Source organism: Crotalus tigris, unplaced genomic scaffold (assembly GCF_016545835.1).
Source record: "Crotalus tigris isolate CLP2741 ecotype Arizona unplaced genomic scaffold, ASM1654583v1 scf7180000023687.2574627, whole genome shotgun sequence".
Taxonomy (NCBI): domain Eukaryota; kingdom Metazoa; phylum Chordata; class Lepidosauria; order Squamata; family Viperidae; genus Crotalus; species Crotalus tigris.
The window spans coordinates 1880565-1901599 of record NW_024100118.1 but is presented as its reverse complement, the minus strand read 5'-3'; the positions used below and the strand labels follow the sequence as shown (position 1 = coordinate 1901599).

At 39.2% G+C, this 21035-nt stretch overlaps 1 protein-coding gene across 4 annotated transcripts in view; it reads left to right on the top strand.

The window, feature by feature from the left end:
• SSBP2 (single stranded DNA binding protein 2) overlaps window positions 1–21035 on the top strand; it is a 164152-nt gene that overhangs the window by 137369 nt on the left and 5748 nt on the right. For all 4 annotated transcript variants that reach the window (XM_039320771.1, XM_039320769.1, XM_039320772.1 and 1 more), the window contains 7 exons: window positions 1466–1514; window positions 2865–2900; window positions 4050–4104; window positions 6395–6465; window positions 6803–6881; window positions 8934–8962; window positions 12139–12237. In XM_039320771.1, coding sequence (XP_039176705.1) covers window positions 1466–1514; window positions 2865–2900; window positions 4050–4104; window positions 6395–6465; window positions 6803–6881; window positions 8934–8962; window positions 12139–12237 — 418 coding nt within the window. The remainder of the gene's footprint in view (window positions 1–1465; window positions 1515–2864; window positions 2901–4049; window positions 4105–6394; window positions 6466–6802; window positions 6882–8933; window positions 8963–12138; window positions 12238–21035) is intronic.

Below are 21035 nucleotides of genomic sequence, written 5' to 3'. Positions count from 1 at the left end.
TCTGAATCTGGTTTTTTACCATCTAAATCCTTATAGCCTCAAGTCTTCTACCAGATCATCTGCGTGTCAAAGCTGGATGTCAACAATGTATTGATGAGTCAAACCCTGTAGACACCGTTTAACAGATTGTCCTAGATTTGATAACTTCCCCTATGTTTGATTGGAACTACCTGTTCTGGAAAGAGTGGAATCACTGTTGAATGGTGTCCCCAATTCCTAATGTTTGCTAATAGCCCAAAAATATGGCATGATTGATGATATTGAAGGTCCTCAGCAAATCCATCAAGGCTAATAATATGTTCCCATCCATACCTTTATGTAAGAACAATCAACGTAATTCTTGTCCATTGCCCAAGCTTGAATCTTTACTGAAAAGAATAAGGTAGTACTTTCTCTAGGTTCCTCTGCAACTGCCATCCCACCACTTTTTCACAGGAATGAAAGGGTGGAGATAGGTTGATGGTTATGAAATATAGTTGGATCAGAAGCAACAAAGCAAAGAAAAAATAGAATAGTTTTGGCCCATTAATTTAATTGGGTTCTTTATATCTAGTTTTAGAAGATGTGGAGAACAGATTGTGTTTAATTGATATTTATGTAGAAATATTGAACATTTAAAAGGATTCGCAATTTGTAAGCACAGCTGTAGTTTAAAGATATAACTAAAATGATATGTTGTGTACACTAACTGAATTTATAAAGAACATACAACTCAGAATTGGTCAGGAAAGATATGGTAATGAATGATGCCACCTAAAATTTTGGATGGATTGATTATTTTAGATATACCTTAGACTGATATTTATTTCTTGTCAGAATATCATATAAAACAGGGGTCCCCAACCTATGGTCTACAGCCTGGTCCTGGGCTGCCGGCTCTTGGCCATCAGGCCGCAGAAACAGCTGGCTGGTGCATGCATGCATGGGCGTACATTCCCCCCCACTCATGCTAGCGCCCCTGGCCCCGTTTGCGCATGCATGCAAACAGGTATGCTAACATGGGACGTGTGTCCACAGCCCGTTTGCACATGCACAGCTAGCCCGGGTGGTTTGTGCAGCCGTTCACACATGCGCACAGTGCCAGTTCATGCCACATGCATAAATGGGGCTGCTAGTGCTGTGCCACTTGCGTGGCCCCATGTGTGCATGCTCACCAATTTTGAAGCTCCTCTCCTTCCCTCTGGTCCTCAAGCCCAAAAAGGTTGGAGACCTCTGATGTAAAATATCTCCATACAATATTTCTAGGTATATATTGTAGTTATTAATACTAATCCGTATAAAGTTCTTATTTTAAATTCTAAATGCAAAAACAAAATCAATATCAAATGTACTTTGTTTTCTTCAGTAATTGCTTTTTTAAAGAATATCAGTAACAACCAAATGAATTTTGCTTATGCTTATTAAATATTTTATCATTAAATAAGCTTCATAGCTTATTTAAACTGAAATTTTATCTTTATTTTAGGGGTCCAGGAGGTGGTAGACCTTGGCCAAACCCTACAAATGCCAATTCTGTGAGTAAATATTTATATGAAGTGTTGTCCTATTAAAAAGAAGTGAAAGTAAATTAATCAAAATATGCTTGTTTTATCAGTTTTTCCACATAGTAACTGTCTGGTTGAAAGGTCTTTTTAGAGATTGTACTTGGTCTTCCAAAAGTTACTAAAGATTACTCTTATTTCAGAGGCCTTTATATAATATGGTAATTTAATTATTTGTGTACTTAAAATATTAATAACTGCACAATCAGATCAAATTTATTGTTTTATTTATAATTGACTTTTTATTATTTTTTATGAAATTCTATATGTAAAGTTAGGATAAAACTAATTGTAAAAAATGTTTTTTCTACAGATAGTCCTTGGTTAACGATGGTAATTGGGACCAGAATTTCTGTTACAAAGCAATGCAACTGTAAACTGTGACATTATGTGATTGCATTGCTTAGTGACAGCAGTCCCCATTGCCATCATTAACTGAATCCCACAAGTAATTAGGCAAGGACCCACCCTGATCCAAGCCATTCCCAGCTTGAACCCTCCCAACCCTAAGCCTCAGTAAGCTAAGGGACTGCCTTCTCTGCCTCCTATTGAACTCCCCCCACTTGCCTATCTCTACCCCATCTGTGACCTTTGGGGCATCTGCTTAACTGCCACCAGCAGCAGCACCCACCACCCAGTCCTGTGCACCATTACCATACTAGTTGAGTCCTTCTTTTGCACTGTCTTCTTTCATGCTGTTGCAGCCGGAGCTTCTCTTATATTCTGTTCAGGACTTCCATTCATATGCCAGCCAGGGCCTCTGTTTGTGCCTCACTCAGGATTTTTCACTGGCACATGAAAGATGACCCCAGCAGTGCAAAAGAAGGACCCAGCTTGAAGACCCTGGACAGGATATTAATGGAGACTCTAGTTAGTGTGTGAATAGAGACCCGGAGAAGGCACGAGAAACATCCCAGATGCGCCAAAAAAGGGGATAAAATGTCCAATATAGTAGTGGCACCCAGCAGGTGGGCAAGTGGCCTACTGGCAGTTGTAAATGCAGGTGAGCCTTAGTGGGCCTGAATTTTGTTTACCTGACCACAGAGATTTTTCGGGGACTAGTCATAAGTCCCTTTGTTCAATGCTGTCATAACTTTGAACAGTTGGTTAAACTAATGGACATTGAGGACTACCTGTAATTCCATATGACTGATTTTGTTTCAATAGTACCATTCTCTTTCTTAATATGTTTAATTAATTGAAAGAATGGGTATATTCTTTCTTTTCTGTAAAAACTAACTTTAAAATAATATTTATAAAAACCTTGTTATTCTATCTGAACTGAAAAGAATAGCCTACTTTTATTGTCTTACTGTCTTTTAGATACCGTACTCTTCTGCTTCACCTGGGAATTACGTAGTGAGTATGTGTGTGTGCACATCTTTGTGTGCATACACCATTCTGTTCAGTTTCAAATATAGATGTTGAATTGCTGAGAAAAAAGCACAAGAACATCAGTTATGTCTGGCATGTATTTCTAGTACAGTGGTATCTCAGCACTCAAATGCTTTGAAACTCATCGAATTTGGTACTCAATGCATTTTGACACAAAAATCTGGTCTCGGTATTTGTTGTATGTTTGGCACTCAATGCATAAGCTAGAACTGGCTGATGTCAGTTGCCTTCTGACTAGTACATTATTCTTTATGGAAGAAATTTTGTATTCATTGCACTTCCCAATTGACAACAAGTACCAAGTTACCGCTGTATATTGATTGTTGATAATTATGAGCAGAACAGTTCATTAGATAGAAAATTATTACAAAGGGGAAAAAATATCTTGGTTTCTTAGTCTACCACAACCAAGAGTAACTATTTTTTTTCTTGCCATGTTGAAATTAGAAATAATTGTGAGAAAGGGGAACTAATTCTTTAATATTTGCTTTGGTTACAAAAACCAAAATTGCTATGTGCTGAACAGGAAAAAAAGAAAAGTTCAAAAATGGAAGTTCAATTATATAAATTGATATAAATTATATATATAAATATATATATAAATTATATATAAATTATATAAATAGAAAATTAGAGAAGTCTTCAAGGTAAAGGGTTAATAGGAAGGTATATATTCAAATTTGGAGCAGGATAATAAAGAGAGATGCTAGCAAAGTTCTTCTGAAAGAATTTTGTTAGTTTTATGGAATATCAGTGCTAACTAGAGAGAAAAGTACCTATGAGCTGAAGCCTCAAGTCTTTTCCATCAGAATGAAATTCTTCCACCTGAATCAAATTAAGGAACAATTATGAATTTGAGATGATCTGTTGATAAAATATTTATTAGCTGAATAATTGTATTCTGCTGAGCTATTCAGGTTTTCTTGCTGGAAAAAACAAATCTCTGAGTGACATTGTACCTATAGATTACCATTTGGAAAATGAAATGGTAAATGATAAATTGTTGCTTGATTAGAAAAGTTGTTATTGTTTAATCAAATCTTTTAATTATGTTGCTTATACAATATTTGTGTGTGTGTGTGCACGTTACTGATTTACCTTTCTTTTTTTAAGGGTCCACCAGGAGGTGGAGGGCCACCTGGAACACCCATCATGCCTAGTCCAGCAGGTAGATAACTTCAACGAAGGAATGAAATGGCAATGTTTGATACAGCAATAGTTTAACATTTGCTTAACATTTCAGTAGAATTCTTAACCATTGTAAATCTTTGCACAACTTAGTAGAGTCTAGATATCCTTACTTTATATGAATATAACACACAATTTTACTTATAGAATACTGCCAAAGTTATATCAGCCATATTCTCAATCTGAAAGAGAATTCCTTAATTTTCCCAGTAATGAACACAAATAGCAACATTTTGTTCCATAAGTCATCAAGAATATTTAACCTATAGCAGTGATGGTGAACCTATGGCACGAGTGCAAGGGGCGGCACTCGGAGCCCTCTCTGTGGGCACATGTGCCATTGCTCCAGCCTTGCCTCCCCCCGCGACCTCCTCTTCTCTAGCAGCCTCCCTGAAAGAGAGTCACCCTCGAGCGTGGCCCACACAGAGCAGCGCAGCCAAGGACATGGCAGCCAGGCAGCGTAGACAAGACTCTCCCCTCACACCCCATCATGCAGTTGATGTTGCAGGGCATGGGCAGAGGGTGTGGCCACCATAGTGCTGCTGGGCTGCCTGGGCAATCTGCGGTGGGCCCTGGAGGCGGTGAGTGATCCTGTGGGCAGGTGGGGTGGGGGATGGGGCAGAGTGGGGGCGGTGCAGGGGGTGGAGCAGGGGGCAGGGCCAGTTTTTGGGCACTCAGTCTCTAAAAGGTTCGCCATCACTGACCTATAGTATTGGTTTTTTTATTAATTACCGTATTTGCCTAAAATGGCATTAATGCAAAACTATGAAATAATGTGTAATTTCCTTGATCTTGTCTACATTTTCAGAATGCCGTATTACAGTTTTCCTCACTCTGGGATTATTTCTGTCAAACATAATAGTGGATATAAAACAAAAATGCTGGCAATATTTTACTACTGTATTTATCTGGAAAAAAAGTGATGATTCTGAATTTAAGATAATTCCATGAAAAGAAAAGAATACTTACAAAAGCTGATCTAGTGACAAATAGTTACCTCTGGCAACTACCTGGACTAGTTCTTACAGTTTTCTTAGCAAAATTTCAAAATTGCCACTGTCTCTTTCCTAGGGCTGAGAGAGCATGACTGCCCAAAGTTACCCATTTGACTTTTCCCTAAGGTGGTATTAGAACACATGGTCTCCTGGTCCTTAGCATGATGCCTTAACTATTACCCCAAACTGGCTCCCTTTACACTCTTATCTAACCTAAAATTATGGCTTATTAAAGTTGTATTATTTGGAAATAAAAATAGTTTTTGTGGGGTTTTTTTCAGATAAATACAGTATTTCTCTTATTTTCTGTTTTTTTGTGCAAAAAATATAGATGATTTTTTAAAAATAATTAAAGCATATATTTAAAAGCTTAAATATAGATTAATACACTGACACTTTACCAAACAAAACTTTAAAAACTCATTCTATATTCTTATTATTGCTCTGCATCTTTTTGTATTTCATAAATAAATGCATACACATATTATCTACAATCCTACAAGGATATCTCTGCCATTAATCCCAACAATTTTGCTTACTAATGGAATACAGGTAGTCCTCAACTTATGATCATAATTGAGCTCAAAATTTCTGTGGTTAAGTGAAACATTTGTTAAATGTGTTTTGCCCCATTTTACGACTTTTCTTACCACAGTTGTTAAGTGAATCACTGCAGTTGATAAGTTAGTAACCCAGTTGTTAAGTGAATCTGGCTTCCCCATTGATTTTGCTTGTCAGGAGGTTGCAAAAGGTGATCATATGATCTTGGGACACAACAACAGTCATAAATGTGAACCAGTTGCCAGTGATCTGAATTTTGATCACATGATCATGGGAATGCTGCAAAGGTCACATTTTTCAGTGCTGTTGTAACTTTGAACAGTCGCTCAATGAACTGTTGTAAATTGAGGATTACCTGTACTTCATCATGATCTGGATTCTAATATATAGTTACTACTTTGAAATAAATGCCTACTATGGGTGGCTGTAGATCAGGGGTCTCCAAACTTGGCCCTTTTATGACTTGTGGACTTCAACTCCCAGAATTCCTCAGCCAGGCACACTGGCTGAGGAATTCTGGGAATTGAAGTCCACAAGTCATAAAAGGGTCAAGTTTGAAGATCCCTGCTGTAGATATTGTGAAGTACCTTATACTTGATTTATAGAATGTTAATAATAATCCAGTTGGAAATGTCTTTTGTTAAAAATAACAGTTCATTATTTTCATTGATTTCATTGAAAGTACTTGGTTTTTAACAGCCTTTTTGTTTTCAGATTCAACCAACTCTGGAGATAACATGTATACTTTAATGAATGCAGTACCTCCTGGAGCCAACAGACCTAATGTAAATAACAGGAATAAATACATACATTTAAAATTATGCCTGACTCCTCAAATCCAACATTTTAATAATTAAATGTTCTAATTGTCCGTCCGTCCGTCCGTCTCTCTGTCTGTCTATCTGTCTGTCTATCTCTCTATCTGTCTATCTCTCTCTCTCTCTCTCTCTATCTATCTATCTATTTATCTAGTTATTTATTATAGAGATATCATAGACATTTTCTTAACCTCTTTCTTTATTACATCTTGTGAGCTGTATTTTCTCTATCGTATTTTTTTCCACTTTGTTACAAATTATTTATTAATATTTTTGGAGTATGATGCATTTGCCCTTTTTGCAGTTTCCAATGGGACCAGGGTCTGATGGTCCAATGGGTGGATTAAGTGGAATGGATTCACATCATATGAATGGATCATTAGGTAAGAATATAATTTGCCTTTTTAAATTTTGTGCTAGATAATGAATCCAGTTTAAAAAATATCATATTGAACTATTTCATTACTTTTTAAAATTTTGTCTGCAGTTAGAAATTACAAATAAAGATGAGATCTTTAAATTAGGAAAAAAATGTTGAAGGATCATGAAAGGGACATCTTTCCTATTCTTAAATTATAAATCTATGCTTATATGTTGTGTTTTGCACATATTGAAAAGGGAGGAAGTTGTGTTTCTCCTCATCCTGTTGGCTTCAACAGCCATCAACTATGGTAACTCAGTGAAGGCTGGATATTTGGGATGCTGTAAGTATGGTTCTGCTTCCTCCAGGGCAGGCAATTCCAGTCAATGTTTTTGAAGAAGACGTTTAGCCCTTGGCCAGTCAACTGTGTGATGCCTCAGGGCTTGCCCCTCATTTCCTTCTTATTTAATATCAACATGAAATTGCTGAAAAAGATATGCTAGTTTGGGGTGCAGTATATTTAACATGCTGATGATACTCAGCTTTATATCTCAATCCCAGACCAAACAGGAAATGCTGTGTAAATCCTGACCAGGGCTTGGAGGCTATGAGAGAAAAATAGACTGAGGTTGAATCCTAGCAGACTGAGTTACTGTTCATACAAAAACCCATTTGTTCTATGGAAGTTTCATTTATTTATCTTGACAAAATTGCACTTTACCAGAAAGAACTAGTATGTAATGTGTGCGTTCTCTTAGATTCATGGCTTCTGCTAGAATATCAGATAGAAACTAGCCAAGAGCACCTCTAACCAATTTTGGCATATCTGATAGGGGCTGCTCTGAACTAGGAAGCACAGAAGACTTATAATTTTGTTATCTCCCAGTTAGACTACTGCAATTCACTCAACATGGGACTGCCCTCAAAATAACCTGGAAACTCCAGTTAGGGCAAAATAGATATTACCTATTGCTTTTCCTAGCCTATAAAGTAGAATAGCATCTCTTTCATGAGAGCTGCTCTGGTTGGCAATACGTTTCAGTTCAAGAAGTTGATCCTTAGTTTACCACCTTCAGTGGAAAGACTCTAAATAATCTGGCCAGGACAGAAAGCTGCAGTTCCCATCCTAAAAGTGATCAGGGGATTTGAAAACTAAAAAATGGCTTTCTTTGTAGGAGCCATCTCACTTTGGAATAATTCATTGTATCAAGTCAAGCTAACTTTCATCCTTTTATACATCAGCCATCCTCTTCCACAAAGCTTTTAGGGATTGAGTTTAAATGGAAGCATGCAGCAGCCTTTAAAAAAATACTTAATGGCTTATAATTTTTATGGATATGTTTAATGGGATTATTATAAGACATCTAGATTTGTTGAGTAGGAAGCATTTAAATAATTGTAATAGCACGCATACTAACATCAATGGAAAAAGTATATAAACATTATTTGAACAATACTGTTTGAGATAGCACCATCAGTGCAAGTGCAAAACGAAATAAAATTACATAAAGCCTATTCTTTATGTAATTTTGGGATTACATAGAGCAGGGGCCCACCGGGCTGCGGGCTCTTGGCCAGCAGTCTGCGGAAATGATTAGCTAGGGCACGCATGCCTGAGCGCGCATTCCCCCGCTAGTGCCTGTGGCCTGTTTGCACATTTGCGTGGACACAGCAGTCAGGCATGTGCATGACGCCAGCGCATGATGCATGCGCAAATGCGGCCACTAGTACTGCCCAGTGGGCATGGCCCTGTTTGCGGGCATGTATGCGCACACAGTAATTTGGAAGGTGCTCTCCCCTCCAGGCTGTGAGTCCGGAAAGGTTGGAGAACTCTGACATAGAGCATTATTCCTTACATTCTTGTAACCTCTTAGGTTAGAATTTCTAAAAACATTTTAATTTCAATTCTTCAGAAAGCAATCTGAAAAAGTACTAGGATTTTAGACATGAGAGCATGTGAGGCCTCTAAATTTAAAATCATCAGTGTGGAAAAGTGCAAGATGTTTTAAGATTTAAATGAATGTATTGTTTACATTGGTTTAATTAAATTGAGGGTTTTGTTTTTAAATTTAAGGCTCAGGAGATATGGACAGCATCTCCAAAGTAAGTATACGTTTTATTTTCAACATTGCTTTTCTTCTAAACAAAGGACCGTTAAAAATATCTGTTCTAAAATGAAAATGCTGACTTTGAAGATGTATAAAAATATTCCCAATTTTCCTAACAACAGAAATCTGCATATGTACATTGCAACATGTATCTGTGGCTCATGAACTAAATCCTAATTTTTATTAAAGTGGCTGAGTTTTATTTTATTTGTGGCTGAGTTTTATTTTATTTGTGTCTCAAACCATAGAAATGTAGATATGAGCCTTCTTTCTAAAAACATATAAATTAAATACATTTTTCCAGGTGGTTTTCCTTGACTTATAAGAATTTTCTCCTTAAACTATGGGTGACTCTGGCTACAATTTGTTCTTTTCATCTTCTTAAAGTTCATTGTTGATTTTCTCAAAGACATACAGTATTCACAGACATTATTCTACAGACATATTTACCACATTATTCACTTTCAGGAAGTAAGGAATAGTCAAAGAAATTAAAAGCATGAGATAAAAAGAAGAAAACTATTACAATTAGTTTTAGGCCTAAACTGTTCACTATACTTCTTGGACATCCATATACAGTTCCATTATAACAACATTTATATATTGAGTCAATTATATGACATATCTGAATGCAAAAGTATATATTCGTGTACTCAACCAAACATCTTTGCTATCGTCACTAGCATTCCTTGCACATTTATCCACAATTAAACAAACAAAGGGATAACATATAATTTCACTCCCTGCTCAGTGCTGAACTATGTATTAAGTATTGAAGTTATTTTCACGAACGTCGTATTTCCTTTATATGCTGTTCTTATCATTTTCAGCAATCAACATCCAATCAATATTTATGCAAAACATTCCATAATTTAAGCATATTTACTTTATAACATGCTTTAAATCAACAAACATATAGTGAAATTTCTTTCTCACATTCATACATTTTCAATGACTTGCTGAAAAGCAAAAATTTGGTCTGTAAACTACTCTTCTCATAATAAAACCAGACAGCTCTTAACAGATTTGCTCATTATCACCTCTTTAAATCCAAATTCTGCCATATGCTTCTCCAGGCACACTTAAATAAATCCCCCATAGTTTTTGCATCAGTTCCTGCTATCTTTTCTTTTGTGTAATGAAATAATAATTACATGACATTCACTAAATCACACAGCCACTCCATGAGGAAGCCATATCCATGTTTTAACACTTCTCCAGTTAACCATCTATACCTGCAGCTGTAGCATTTTTCAGCATCCTTATGGCATGTATAAATTCATTTTAATAAATTTTGTCTTAAACATTACTTTTATTTTAATCCCATTCATTGTTACATGTATCTTACTTAGTCCTCTTTACAGAATTCCAAAACTATATTAACATCTGGTTAACTTTCTGGTACTTATCTTAAACCATTCTTGATTTCTTTGACTATATATTTGAAACTTTCTTTTTTTTTTTTCATTTCCTTTTCTCTCATTCTTATTTCATGCAGCATTCTCAAGTGCATTTTTCTAACCCAAATATCCTCTTTTCATAAGCATAATTCCATACATATCTGTGATACTCTGTAATATTCTTACTCTGGTTTCCATATTCTCTCTGTTTTCATCTTCTTTCCATCATTCTCTTGGGACATTAATCTGTCTTCTAATTTTTTTTTCATACAGGCTCGTGTTTTACTGTATTCGTTTTTACTTTTACTTTCATTCCTTTCACATTTTTTTCTTCTATCATCGTTTCCAAAATCTATTCTTAATACAATGAAGAATTTGTCCATATTCAAAACTTTTTACCACCCTTGAATTCTTCACTAATCATAAATAATCCAATCAATTAACCTCTAAGATTCATTGATTTCCCTATTGTACATATGAGGAGACTTGTTTAAATGATGGATTTGAAAGAAACTTTTTTTTCAAAGCAGCTATTACCAGTCACTATTCTCATTCTCTTTTTGGTAATGACCCAACCACTTTTACTGAACTCTATGACCTTGTTTCCATCCATCCTTTCAAAATAAGTACTTATATCTGTTTTTCCCCCATTCTTATTATTCACTCTTAAATTAAGGAAGTTAAAGTTAAGGAAGAAAAAAGAGGAGGCATTTCATGTAAGGTGCCATATGGAGGAGGGACCATAATTTCATTATGAGACCCAAGGTACAATCCTACTTGATAATTCTGCTCAGTTGAGGTCTTAACCCAAAGCAGTTAAAATATGTAATGTATGCCTAACTTAAATACAAATGTGCATCTAGAATCATCATCGAATTGGGCAGCCTTAAAAATGTAAATAAAATCCTGTCTCCCATTCTTTTCTGAAAAGAAGTACTAGGGGGGACATGATAGCAGTGTTCCAATATCTCAGAGGTTGCCACAAAGAAGAGGGAGTCACGCTATTCTCCCAAGCACTTAAAGGCAGGACAAGGAACAATGGATGGAAACTAATCAAGGAGAGAAGCAACCTAGAGCTAAGAAGAAATTTCCTGACGGTTAGAAAAATTAATCAGTGGAACAACCTGCCTCCAGAAGTGAATGCTCCAACACTGAAAATTTTTAAGAAGAGATTGGACAACCATTTGTCTGAAATGTATAGGGTTTCCTGCCTGAGCAGGGGGTTGGACTAGAAGACCCCCAAAATCCCTTCCAACTCTCTTATTCTATTTGCAAAAGACATATCTATTTGTTCCAACACAATCTTCAGAAAAAGAAAGATAAATTGAAAACAGCTCTACAGTATTGAAAAAAACGTTTTCAAAACTTTTGAATACAACTTTTATAATAGTTAAGAGATGATGGATTGGTTTCATGTAAACCTTGTAAACAATGCCTTGAAGTTCTTGTGAAGAGTTTCATCTGTTGGAACTATGACACTCTGCACATCTATCAGCATTTCAGTGCTAACAGAAATGAAAATGTCATGGTTGGCTTCAGAACAGTTTTGTGCTGTGGCCCTAAATCATCAGCCCTATCATGACTTTGTGATTTTTACCAAGGTTATAATAGGGACATGAAATATAAGAAAATCCTTATTGAATATGCGTTTCTCTCACCCTTAAGAATAAGGAAATTGTACTTGTGCGTGAAAGAAAAGTATCTTTCATGGGATGCTTTAAAACAGTTTCATATGATTTATGCTTTTGATCTTGCTTTGTTTTCCAAATAGAATTCTCCAAGTAATATGAGTATGAGCAATCAGCCTGGGACCCCTCGAGATGATGGTGAAATGGGGAGTAACTTTCTAAATCCTTTTCAAAGTGAAAGTGTAAGTACTGTATTTTTGATTCTGGTTGTTCTGCTGGGTGTACAACTCTACCTCATCATTTTAGGTGTTGCCATGTATAATAATACTTCTGAATTACTGTACCCATAATAGGTTAAGGGCTGTATGTTTAATGTGGAAAGAAATGGGGCGTTGTCTTACCTGAACGCCTTTTCTCAGCAGGATGATGTAGAGTCCAATGGTTGGGTTCTATGACAGCCTTCCTGCCCGGCAGACTGGGTAAAAACTTTGGCCACACCCTTCCCTTGGGCGTGACCCGTTTTGACTTAGGCGAGAATTGTTTGTTGGATTCGATACAGTAGCTCCTTGTCCAATACCTGCCTAGACCTAATACCTGGGTGGGCTTGGACTCTACATCATCCTGCTGAGAAAAGGCGTTCAGGTAAGACAACGCCCCTTCTCCAGCAGGATGGCTGTAGAGTCCAATGGTTGGGACATACCAAAGCCCTCATGTCCCGGGGGGGGGGTGTCTAGGCCACTGAATCCTGAGCAGATACAACTTGCTGTAGCACTCTTCTACCAAAGGCAGCATCCGCTGCTGCAAAGGAGTCTAAACGGTAATGCCTAATGAATACGGAGGGAGAAGACCAAGTTGCGGCCTTGCAAATCTCTTCCACCGATGCTTGTGTGGACCACGCAGCCGATGTGGCTGCGCTGCGTGTTGAATGGGCAGTCATGTGTGGGGGCACTGGTAGTGCCTGCGAGACATAGACTTGGGCTATACAGGCTCTGATCCACCTACCTATGGTAGAAGATGACACCTTCTTCCCCATAGTTGATGGTTGGAAGGAAACAAATAATGCTTCCGTCTTACGGAAGGACGAAGTGCGCTTTACGTAGAAACACAATGCTCTACATACATCCAGCTTGTGCCATCTCTGTTCTAGTCTATGTCTAGGTTTTGGGCAGAAATCAGGAAGAATCAGTTCCTGAGACTTGTGGAAGATGCTGTTTACCTTTGGAATGAATGCAGGGTCTGGTCTAAGAATGACCTTGTCTTTGAAGAAGGTGCAGAGATCCTTCCTCACTGACAGTGCTGCTAGTTCCGAGATTCTTCTCGCTGAAGTAATAGCCACTAGAAAGGCTACCTTTAACGATAGGTGATACAGAGAACATGAGTCAAGAGGCTCAAAGGGTGCTGATGTCAAAGCTTGAAGAACTTTGGGCAAATTCCATGACGGGTACCTGTGTATAACAGGAGGTTTAGTATTGGCTGCACCCTTCAAAAAGGTGCTAATCGCTGGATGTTGCGCCAGAGAGGTTAAGTTGTCCCAGGAAAGTACAGTTGAGAGGGCCGATACCTGTCTACAAATAGTGTTGACTGACAAGCCCTTATTAAGTCCTTCCAATAGGTAATCTAGAATATTGGGAATAGATACTGAGGTTGGATCTAGGTGAAGTAGGACGCACCACCTGCAAAAACCTTTCCAAGTAGCATCGTAGATCCTGTTTGTCAAAGGTCATCTTGATGCTTGTATGATCGATATCACCCCTGAGGAATAGGATTGCTTGGCTAAACTTTGCCGCTCAAATGCCAAGCAGCTATTTGTAGCCACTGAGGATCTGGATGTAAAAGTTTGCCCTGACTGAGTATTACTCGGTCCAGGGGAATCCTCCACGGGGGTGATATTGAAAGATCCACGAGGTCGGCAAACCACGGGTGCCGTGGCCAATGTGGAGCAGCAAGATTACTTCTGCACCTTCCAGGATCAACTTGCGTATGGTTGCCGGTATTAATGGCAGCGGTGGAAAGGTGTATAGAAGTTGCGCCGGCCACCGACACCTGAGAGCGTCCATTCCCTTCGATCCCGGAGTCAGGAATCTGGAGAAGAACCTGGGGAGTTGAGTGTTCTTGGGAGTGGCAAATAGGTGCAGATGCGATTGTCCGAACCTCCGGGAGATCTCCTCGAACAGAGCTGGATCCAGACGCCATTCCGACTGATCCACCTTGGCTCTGCTCAGGGAGTCTGCCTGGGTATTTGTCTCCCCTGAGATGTGTTCCGCTCTGATGGAACTCACATTTGCTTCTGCCCACCGAGCCAGAGCTGATGCCTCCTGCATTAGTTCCGAGGATCGTGTTCCTCCCTCCTTGTTGACATGGGCCTTGGCTGCTACGTTGTCTGTTAGAACGAGAACGTGTCTTCTCGTTACTAGGTGGGAGAATTGACGTAGAGCCAGGTGAATGGCCCGAAGCTCCAGCCAATTGATGCTGTGAGAAAGGTCCTTCTGATCCCACTGGCCCTGTGCTATCTGGGTTCCCAGATGTGCTCCCCATCCGAATAGGCTCGCATCTGTCGTGAGCGTAATCCTGTTCGGCTCCCTGAATATACTCCCCTTGAGTATCATGGGAGATATCCACCAATTCAGTGATCTCAGTACCTGTTCTGGCACCAAGACCTTCCTGTTGGAGGTACTGAGATTCCTCCTCTAGTAGGGGAGGAGGAACCACTGCAACTCCCTTGAGTGGAGTCTTGCCCATGGGACAATGCCCATGCAAGATATCATCTTTCCCAGGAGCTTCGAGAGCTGTATCAGAGGTACTCTCCTGTTTCTCTGAACTTGGTGAACTAGCTTGGAGATGCTGGTCTGACACTCCTGGGAAAGGTATACCCTGCACTGGGACGAGTCTATCACCGCGCCTAGGTGCTGCAGTTTCCTTGAGGGGGTGAGATGGCTCTTGTCTATATTGACCGAGAATCCGTGCTCTTGTAGGATTCGGATTGTGGTCTGGAAGTTTACTTTTGCCTGCTCCTGCGAGCTGGACTGAATCAAGATGTCGTCCAGATAAAACTGTACGCGCACCGGCATCAGCCTGAGATGGGCCGCTATTACTGCTAGAATTTTGGTAAATACCCTTGGGGCTGAGGATAGACCGAAGGGTAGGGCCCTGTATTGGTAATGCCGGCCCGCTTAGGTAAATCTGAGGAATTTCCGGTATCTGGGATGGATGGGGATATGCAGGTACGCCTCCGTGAGATCTATTGAGGACAGGAGGTCGCCCTTCCTGACACTGGCTAGGATGGATTTCAAGGATTGCATCTTGAACCTCCTGTAATTCACGTAATAATTCAGGCCCTTTAGGTCCAATATTGCTCTCCACCCTCCTGATGTCTTTGGGAGCACAAAGAGGATAAAATAAAATCCTCTTCCTTCCTCTCCTTTTGGTACCTTCTCTATGGCCTGAATTGACGGGAGGTGTGCTATGGCCGAGGTAACCAACCTTGCCCTGTGTGCTTTCCTGGAGATGGGACATCTGATGAACCGGTTTGGTGGGGGAGAACAAAAGTCTAAGGTCAGACCATGCCAGACCGTCTCCAAGACCCAGGCGTCGGTAGTGGTCTGCTCCCAGACTTCGATGAAATTGCCTAACCGACCCCCTATGGGAGTGTCCTGCCTGGCGTCACTTGGCGCGTTTAAAGGGTCGGCCTCCCGATCCTCTAAAGGAACGTCTGGACTGGAACTGGCCTCTGGCTCCCATGTTTTGGCGATCCTGGGGACGATCCTGCCTCGAGTAGAAGGATCGTGAGCCTCTAGGCCAGTCCCAGGATTGCCCTGATCGAAAGGGTTGTCTCCAGTCCCAGGAGTTGCTTGGGCGGAAACTTTGCCTCCGGAACTCCTGACTGCTTTTTCTGTCTAATTTCTTTGATGGATGGACTAGAATCTTTCTCTTATCCCTGCTCTCGCTTACATGTGGATCTAGGATGGATCCAAATAATGATGACCCACTGTACTTGGACGTCGAAAGACGCCACTTGGCCTTCAGATCTGTCTTCCAATTTTTGAGCCACAGTAGTCTACGAGAGGCCACTGTGGCAGCAATAGATCTTGCCACATACTTGGTTGCGTGCAGTGAAGCGTCAGCCATAAATTGTGAGGCGGCCAGTATCTTGGCCAAAGTTTGGTGCGCTCTGACCTGATCTGGAGGTACAGTGGTTTGCAACTCCCGCAGCCACATGATGCAGGTCCTTGCGAAGAAGGATGATGATGTTGCTGCCTTGGCCGCCCAAGCTGCGGCCATGTGGGAACGACGGAGGGAATGTTCAAATTTCTTTTCCTCTGGTTTCAAGGCCTCCGCCATGTCTCCTGGAATCGCAGAGGTAGAAAATAATGAGATCAGGGGACTATCTACTGCAGGGACATCTAGCATGCCCGAAAAGGAAGGGGACACATTGAAAAGCTTCCTTTCCACGCTATTGGGTGTAGGTGGAGTTGCAAGGGAAACCCATTGCTCCTCTACCGTGGTGCGGAAGACCTCCGGACAGGGGATGTATTTGTCCTGTGGGACTTTTTTGGCAAAGAGAGGGTTTGCTTCCTTGCTTGTGGAAGGATTCTCCTCCTGGACTGAGGTCAAATTGACTGTTGAGACTGCCTTTGTCAGAAGTGATTTGAGAAGCGCTGGATCAAAGAGGCCAGAGCTCGTCGCCTGCTCAGGCGCGTTCCCCTCATCCTCCGAAAGGGGCATGTCTGTCATGTCTAGATCTAATGAGTCTCCCTCTCCTATCTGAGAGGAAGTCTCAGAAATGTTAGTAGGCGGAGCCCTGTTTCGTCCCTTATGGGATGGTTGAAAAGGTAATTGGCCCTTAGAGGCCATAAATTGAGAAAAGGCATCCTGCATGAATGCCTGAAATTGGGCTGACCATATGTCCTCCTGAGCTCTGTCCTTGGACCTAGCTACAGTGGGAGTATGGTCTGGTGTAGATGCTGGTGAAGAGGAATGAGAGGAGTCTAACTGTTCGATTTCCCCCAGAGGAGACCAAGTTCTGAGAACTTCCTGGGAAGTAGGTTCTGCCGAGGGGGCCGCCAATGGGGCAGGGGAAACCATGTTTGTCCCATTGGAGTTAGTCTTCTGGGCCCTGGCAAATTGTCTTTCTAGAGCCAAATGTCTCCTCAAGGCCTCTCACTCAGCTGTTTTGGATGGTCCCCTTTGGGTAAGGTGTTTTGTCTTCGCTTTCTTCTTCCCCCCCACCTCAGATTCAGAGGATCTGCGTTTTTGCTGTTGTTGTGGGGGGAACAATTGGGGGACCTGCATAGCTGAATACGAGACATTGTCTGCCATTGTGCCAGGTACCCCGAGTAGGCAATATCTGGAGTGGGGAATTAAGATACGCAGATCAGTTGCAGATAATTGGGGACTAAGAGCCCTCTTCTGAACAGAAACAATGGCCGGACAGACAGGTTCCCTGAAAGGCAGGACCCTGTAGGGCAGTGACTAAAGGTCACAAAAGGAAAACAGTTAGAATTCAAATTCTCCTCAATTCCTTCACCAAGGTCAGTGGACAGGGATGTCCAGACCTAATAAGACTTCACTTGTAAATTGATAAACTATTTTCCCCGATCTGTGGCTGTAAAAACAGACCACAAGTTATGAGGAGGTAGTTCGCTCTTTCTTCCCTTCTCCTTCTATTACTATGCTGTTGTATTATTGGATAGATAATACTATCGAGTTATCAAATTTGTAATACAAGTAAAAGAACTCCGGATGGTAGATCCACCTAAAATGGCGGATTGAACTGTACTAGTCAAAATGGTGCCTGAGAGGAGGCCACGCCTTTCAACAGCTAACTGAAGATGGAGCCACGAGGCTGAAAATGGCGATTCTTTGATGTTGAAGCAATCCGCCTAGAGGCCCAGAGACGTGAGCCTTGCGATGGCTCACGTCCCCCTCCCCCCGGACCGCGGCTGTCCGCGGGTGGCTGAGAGGTTTCTGGGGCGAGAGGGGAGAAGTCTGCGCCTATTGTCTGCTTCCCCTAAGCACCGATGGAGGAAAAGGCGGCTGAGCGGCCTGTTCGGCCTCGAGGCCTGCGCCTTTCAGCTGATTGGGGCGAGCGGCACAGCAGCTCTGTCGGCCGAACGGGCTGGGAATCCTCGCGCTTTACAGCTGATCAGTGTACCGGAGAACGGCGAGCTCTCCTAGGTATTGACCGGCTCGATTCCCCTGGACAGAATCTCTAGCCCCTGGGGATACTCTCACCACTCCGTCGATCGGCAATCTCCTCCTGAAACGGAGATCATGCAACGGCTCGGAGCCCCGAGCCAGCAGAGTAGATGACTTTCTGCTAGAACTGGTTAGGTGAGAGAGAGATGGCAGAGAAGGGAAGAATTTTTCTCTTTCAAGTTGAATTTCTCAGGAGCTAATTTTTTTTTTACTGCTACGGGCTTCGAGACTGAGTCAAAACTGGGGTCACGCCCAAGGGAAGGGTGTGGCCAAAGTTTTTACCCAGTCTGCCGGGCAGGAAGGCTGTCATAGAACCCAACCATTGGACTCTACAGCCATCCTGCTGGAGAACAAGTTTTGAATACTTCTTTTGATATTTGTTAAGCCTGTTTTGCAGTTTCCATTGCTATTGCCGGTAGTATTACTAGAAATGATACATACATTATATATTTGCTTCATATGCTGATTATAGTAAGACAACCCTGAACATATTTATTAGCATCACAGAATGATGGAGGTAGAAGGATTCACAAAGATGATTTAGTCCGTAGTGGGTAAGAAAATGAATTAAATCATATTCTGGAGATACTTATCAGCCTTTTTTTTTCAAACTTCCACAACCACCTTAAATCACTTTTGTACAGTATTTATTGTACAAACTTATTATTTAAGTTTTTCCTTATTTTTAAATGAAAATCTAGGTATATAATACTGTAAAACATAGGAATAATTGCTACAAGATTTACTTCTCAGTAAGTGGACATAAAGTTATTATATATTGTTATTACAATTATATAATTATTATGCTTTTATTGCCTTTTATGTTGAAAGTCACTGGAGGCACCTGTGGCGAGATGGGCAGCAAATAAATTTAATAAAATAAAATATAAATTTAGTTTCAGTTTTATGTAAAGAAGAATAATTATTTGTTCAAGAGATTTTATAGCATCTAGATTTAAGCTTAAGCTAAATTAGGTGTTAATTGAAAAAACATAATTCAGCATTTAAAAAAAATTAGAGCAGTGATGGGCAATTGCATATAATTTTTTAAAAATTTAACATTATTTAATATGTCTATTGTAATAGACGTTGTAATATTGTTTAATATTATCTCTCTCATACACTTTTTTGTGTTGATATATGTAAGGATCTATATTTGTGTGTATGAATTGTGAAAGTCAGAATCAAAAGTATGTTTTCATTCAGCATGACGATATGTTGCATATATTTCTACATTCAAAGCTAATTCTGATGTTCCAACAAATTTGAACCTATAGCAAAGAAAATAGGGCAACCAACTGTCCAAGAACAATATAATAAATTGAAATTTCTTTCCCCCATTTCTTTTATTTATTAATAAATAAAAATAAAAACTATAACAGTGATAATATAAGGAAAAATCTGTTTGGTTTTTGCCTAGATTATCACTTGTATTATTATTTTGTTAATAAATAATAAAAAGTATGATAGTGTTGTAAGCATTAATTTCTGTTTGCTAAATAGAAATTGATATAATTTCACAGAACAATAATTGTAGTGATAAGTTTATATTCAGTTACCTATCTTACTCATATCAAATTTATTCTGTTAATTTACATTTCATGTAAATTTATTGAATTAGGACAGCCAGTATGAAAGATGTTTTACTTGAAATGTAGCTGTTTCTTAAAGAGATTCTTTTTTTCTCAATGTATTGAAGTAATTAATAGCCCAACTTCTTCTACAAAACATTTAGCCAACATTGGACTAGATATTCTGCACATTTCCTGAGTTGATCCTTAGAATATATTTAAAAGAACAACTGAGATATATATTTCCATGTTGTAGGTTAGAACGATTTTACCCAATTTGAGGTTATAAAGACAGAAAAACAATCAGAAATTTATATGGCATACTAAACAGCAGAACCAAACTATTAAAAAATGATATATTTCATGTTAAATTATGTCTTGCCTGTGGATCCAATTATTATATGGAAAGAATTATAATGATCAGGTAGTTTACAAACAATGAAATGGAAATAATATTCGGAGCTTTACAGTTAACTTGTTTAGGCCATCTAGTGTTTATTAAGATAAATATTTGCCAAGTGCTTATTTTATGACTCTTTAAAATATACAATTTTGGAAGAGTTATTTGATTCATATTTAATTCTAAATAAAATAATGCTTGTCCATCGGTCCATGAACAATTTTGTTCTAAATGAAATTAAATTTTGTTAGAACTAACAACTTGCTACAGATAGATCTGACTTTCTTATCCTGTTTACATTAGGACCAAAAATTTCAATTAAAAATTACTATTCCAATAGGATATAAATCAATTTATAGTTTATAAATGTTCTTATTCTTAACATATTTTCGTGTATATAAAAATAATTGTTTTTTCACTTTCAGTAAATATATTTTTGATATAAATTTACAGTGAGGAAAAACACTTGTACAAAAGTTATATACAATAGTAATATCTTGGATTTAAGGTTTATTGTTTCAATTAACTGGCTTTATAATAACAAAAATCAGATTTTCATCCTGTGTGATTAATACAATATTTCTTCCTTACCATGAAATTATGATTCACTTTGAAACCTAACAAAGCTTTTTCAGTTCAAGAAAATGCATAAAATTTAATGCAATCATATTTGTAATCACTTTGTATAAATTATTACTATGGATAGCCCTTCATTCAGATCTTGATGTTAATCCAACTAAAGAATCTCCTTCTGAAACAGTATCACAAGTCTTTTTAACATAGTGATATACCATAAAAATATTGTAGTAGTTCATCAGTTGCTGAAGTGAAATGATGAAATTAAAGTATTGAAATCAGCATTGTTTTACTTTGT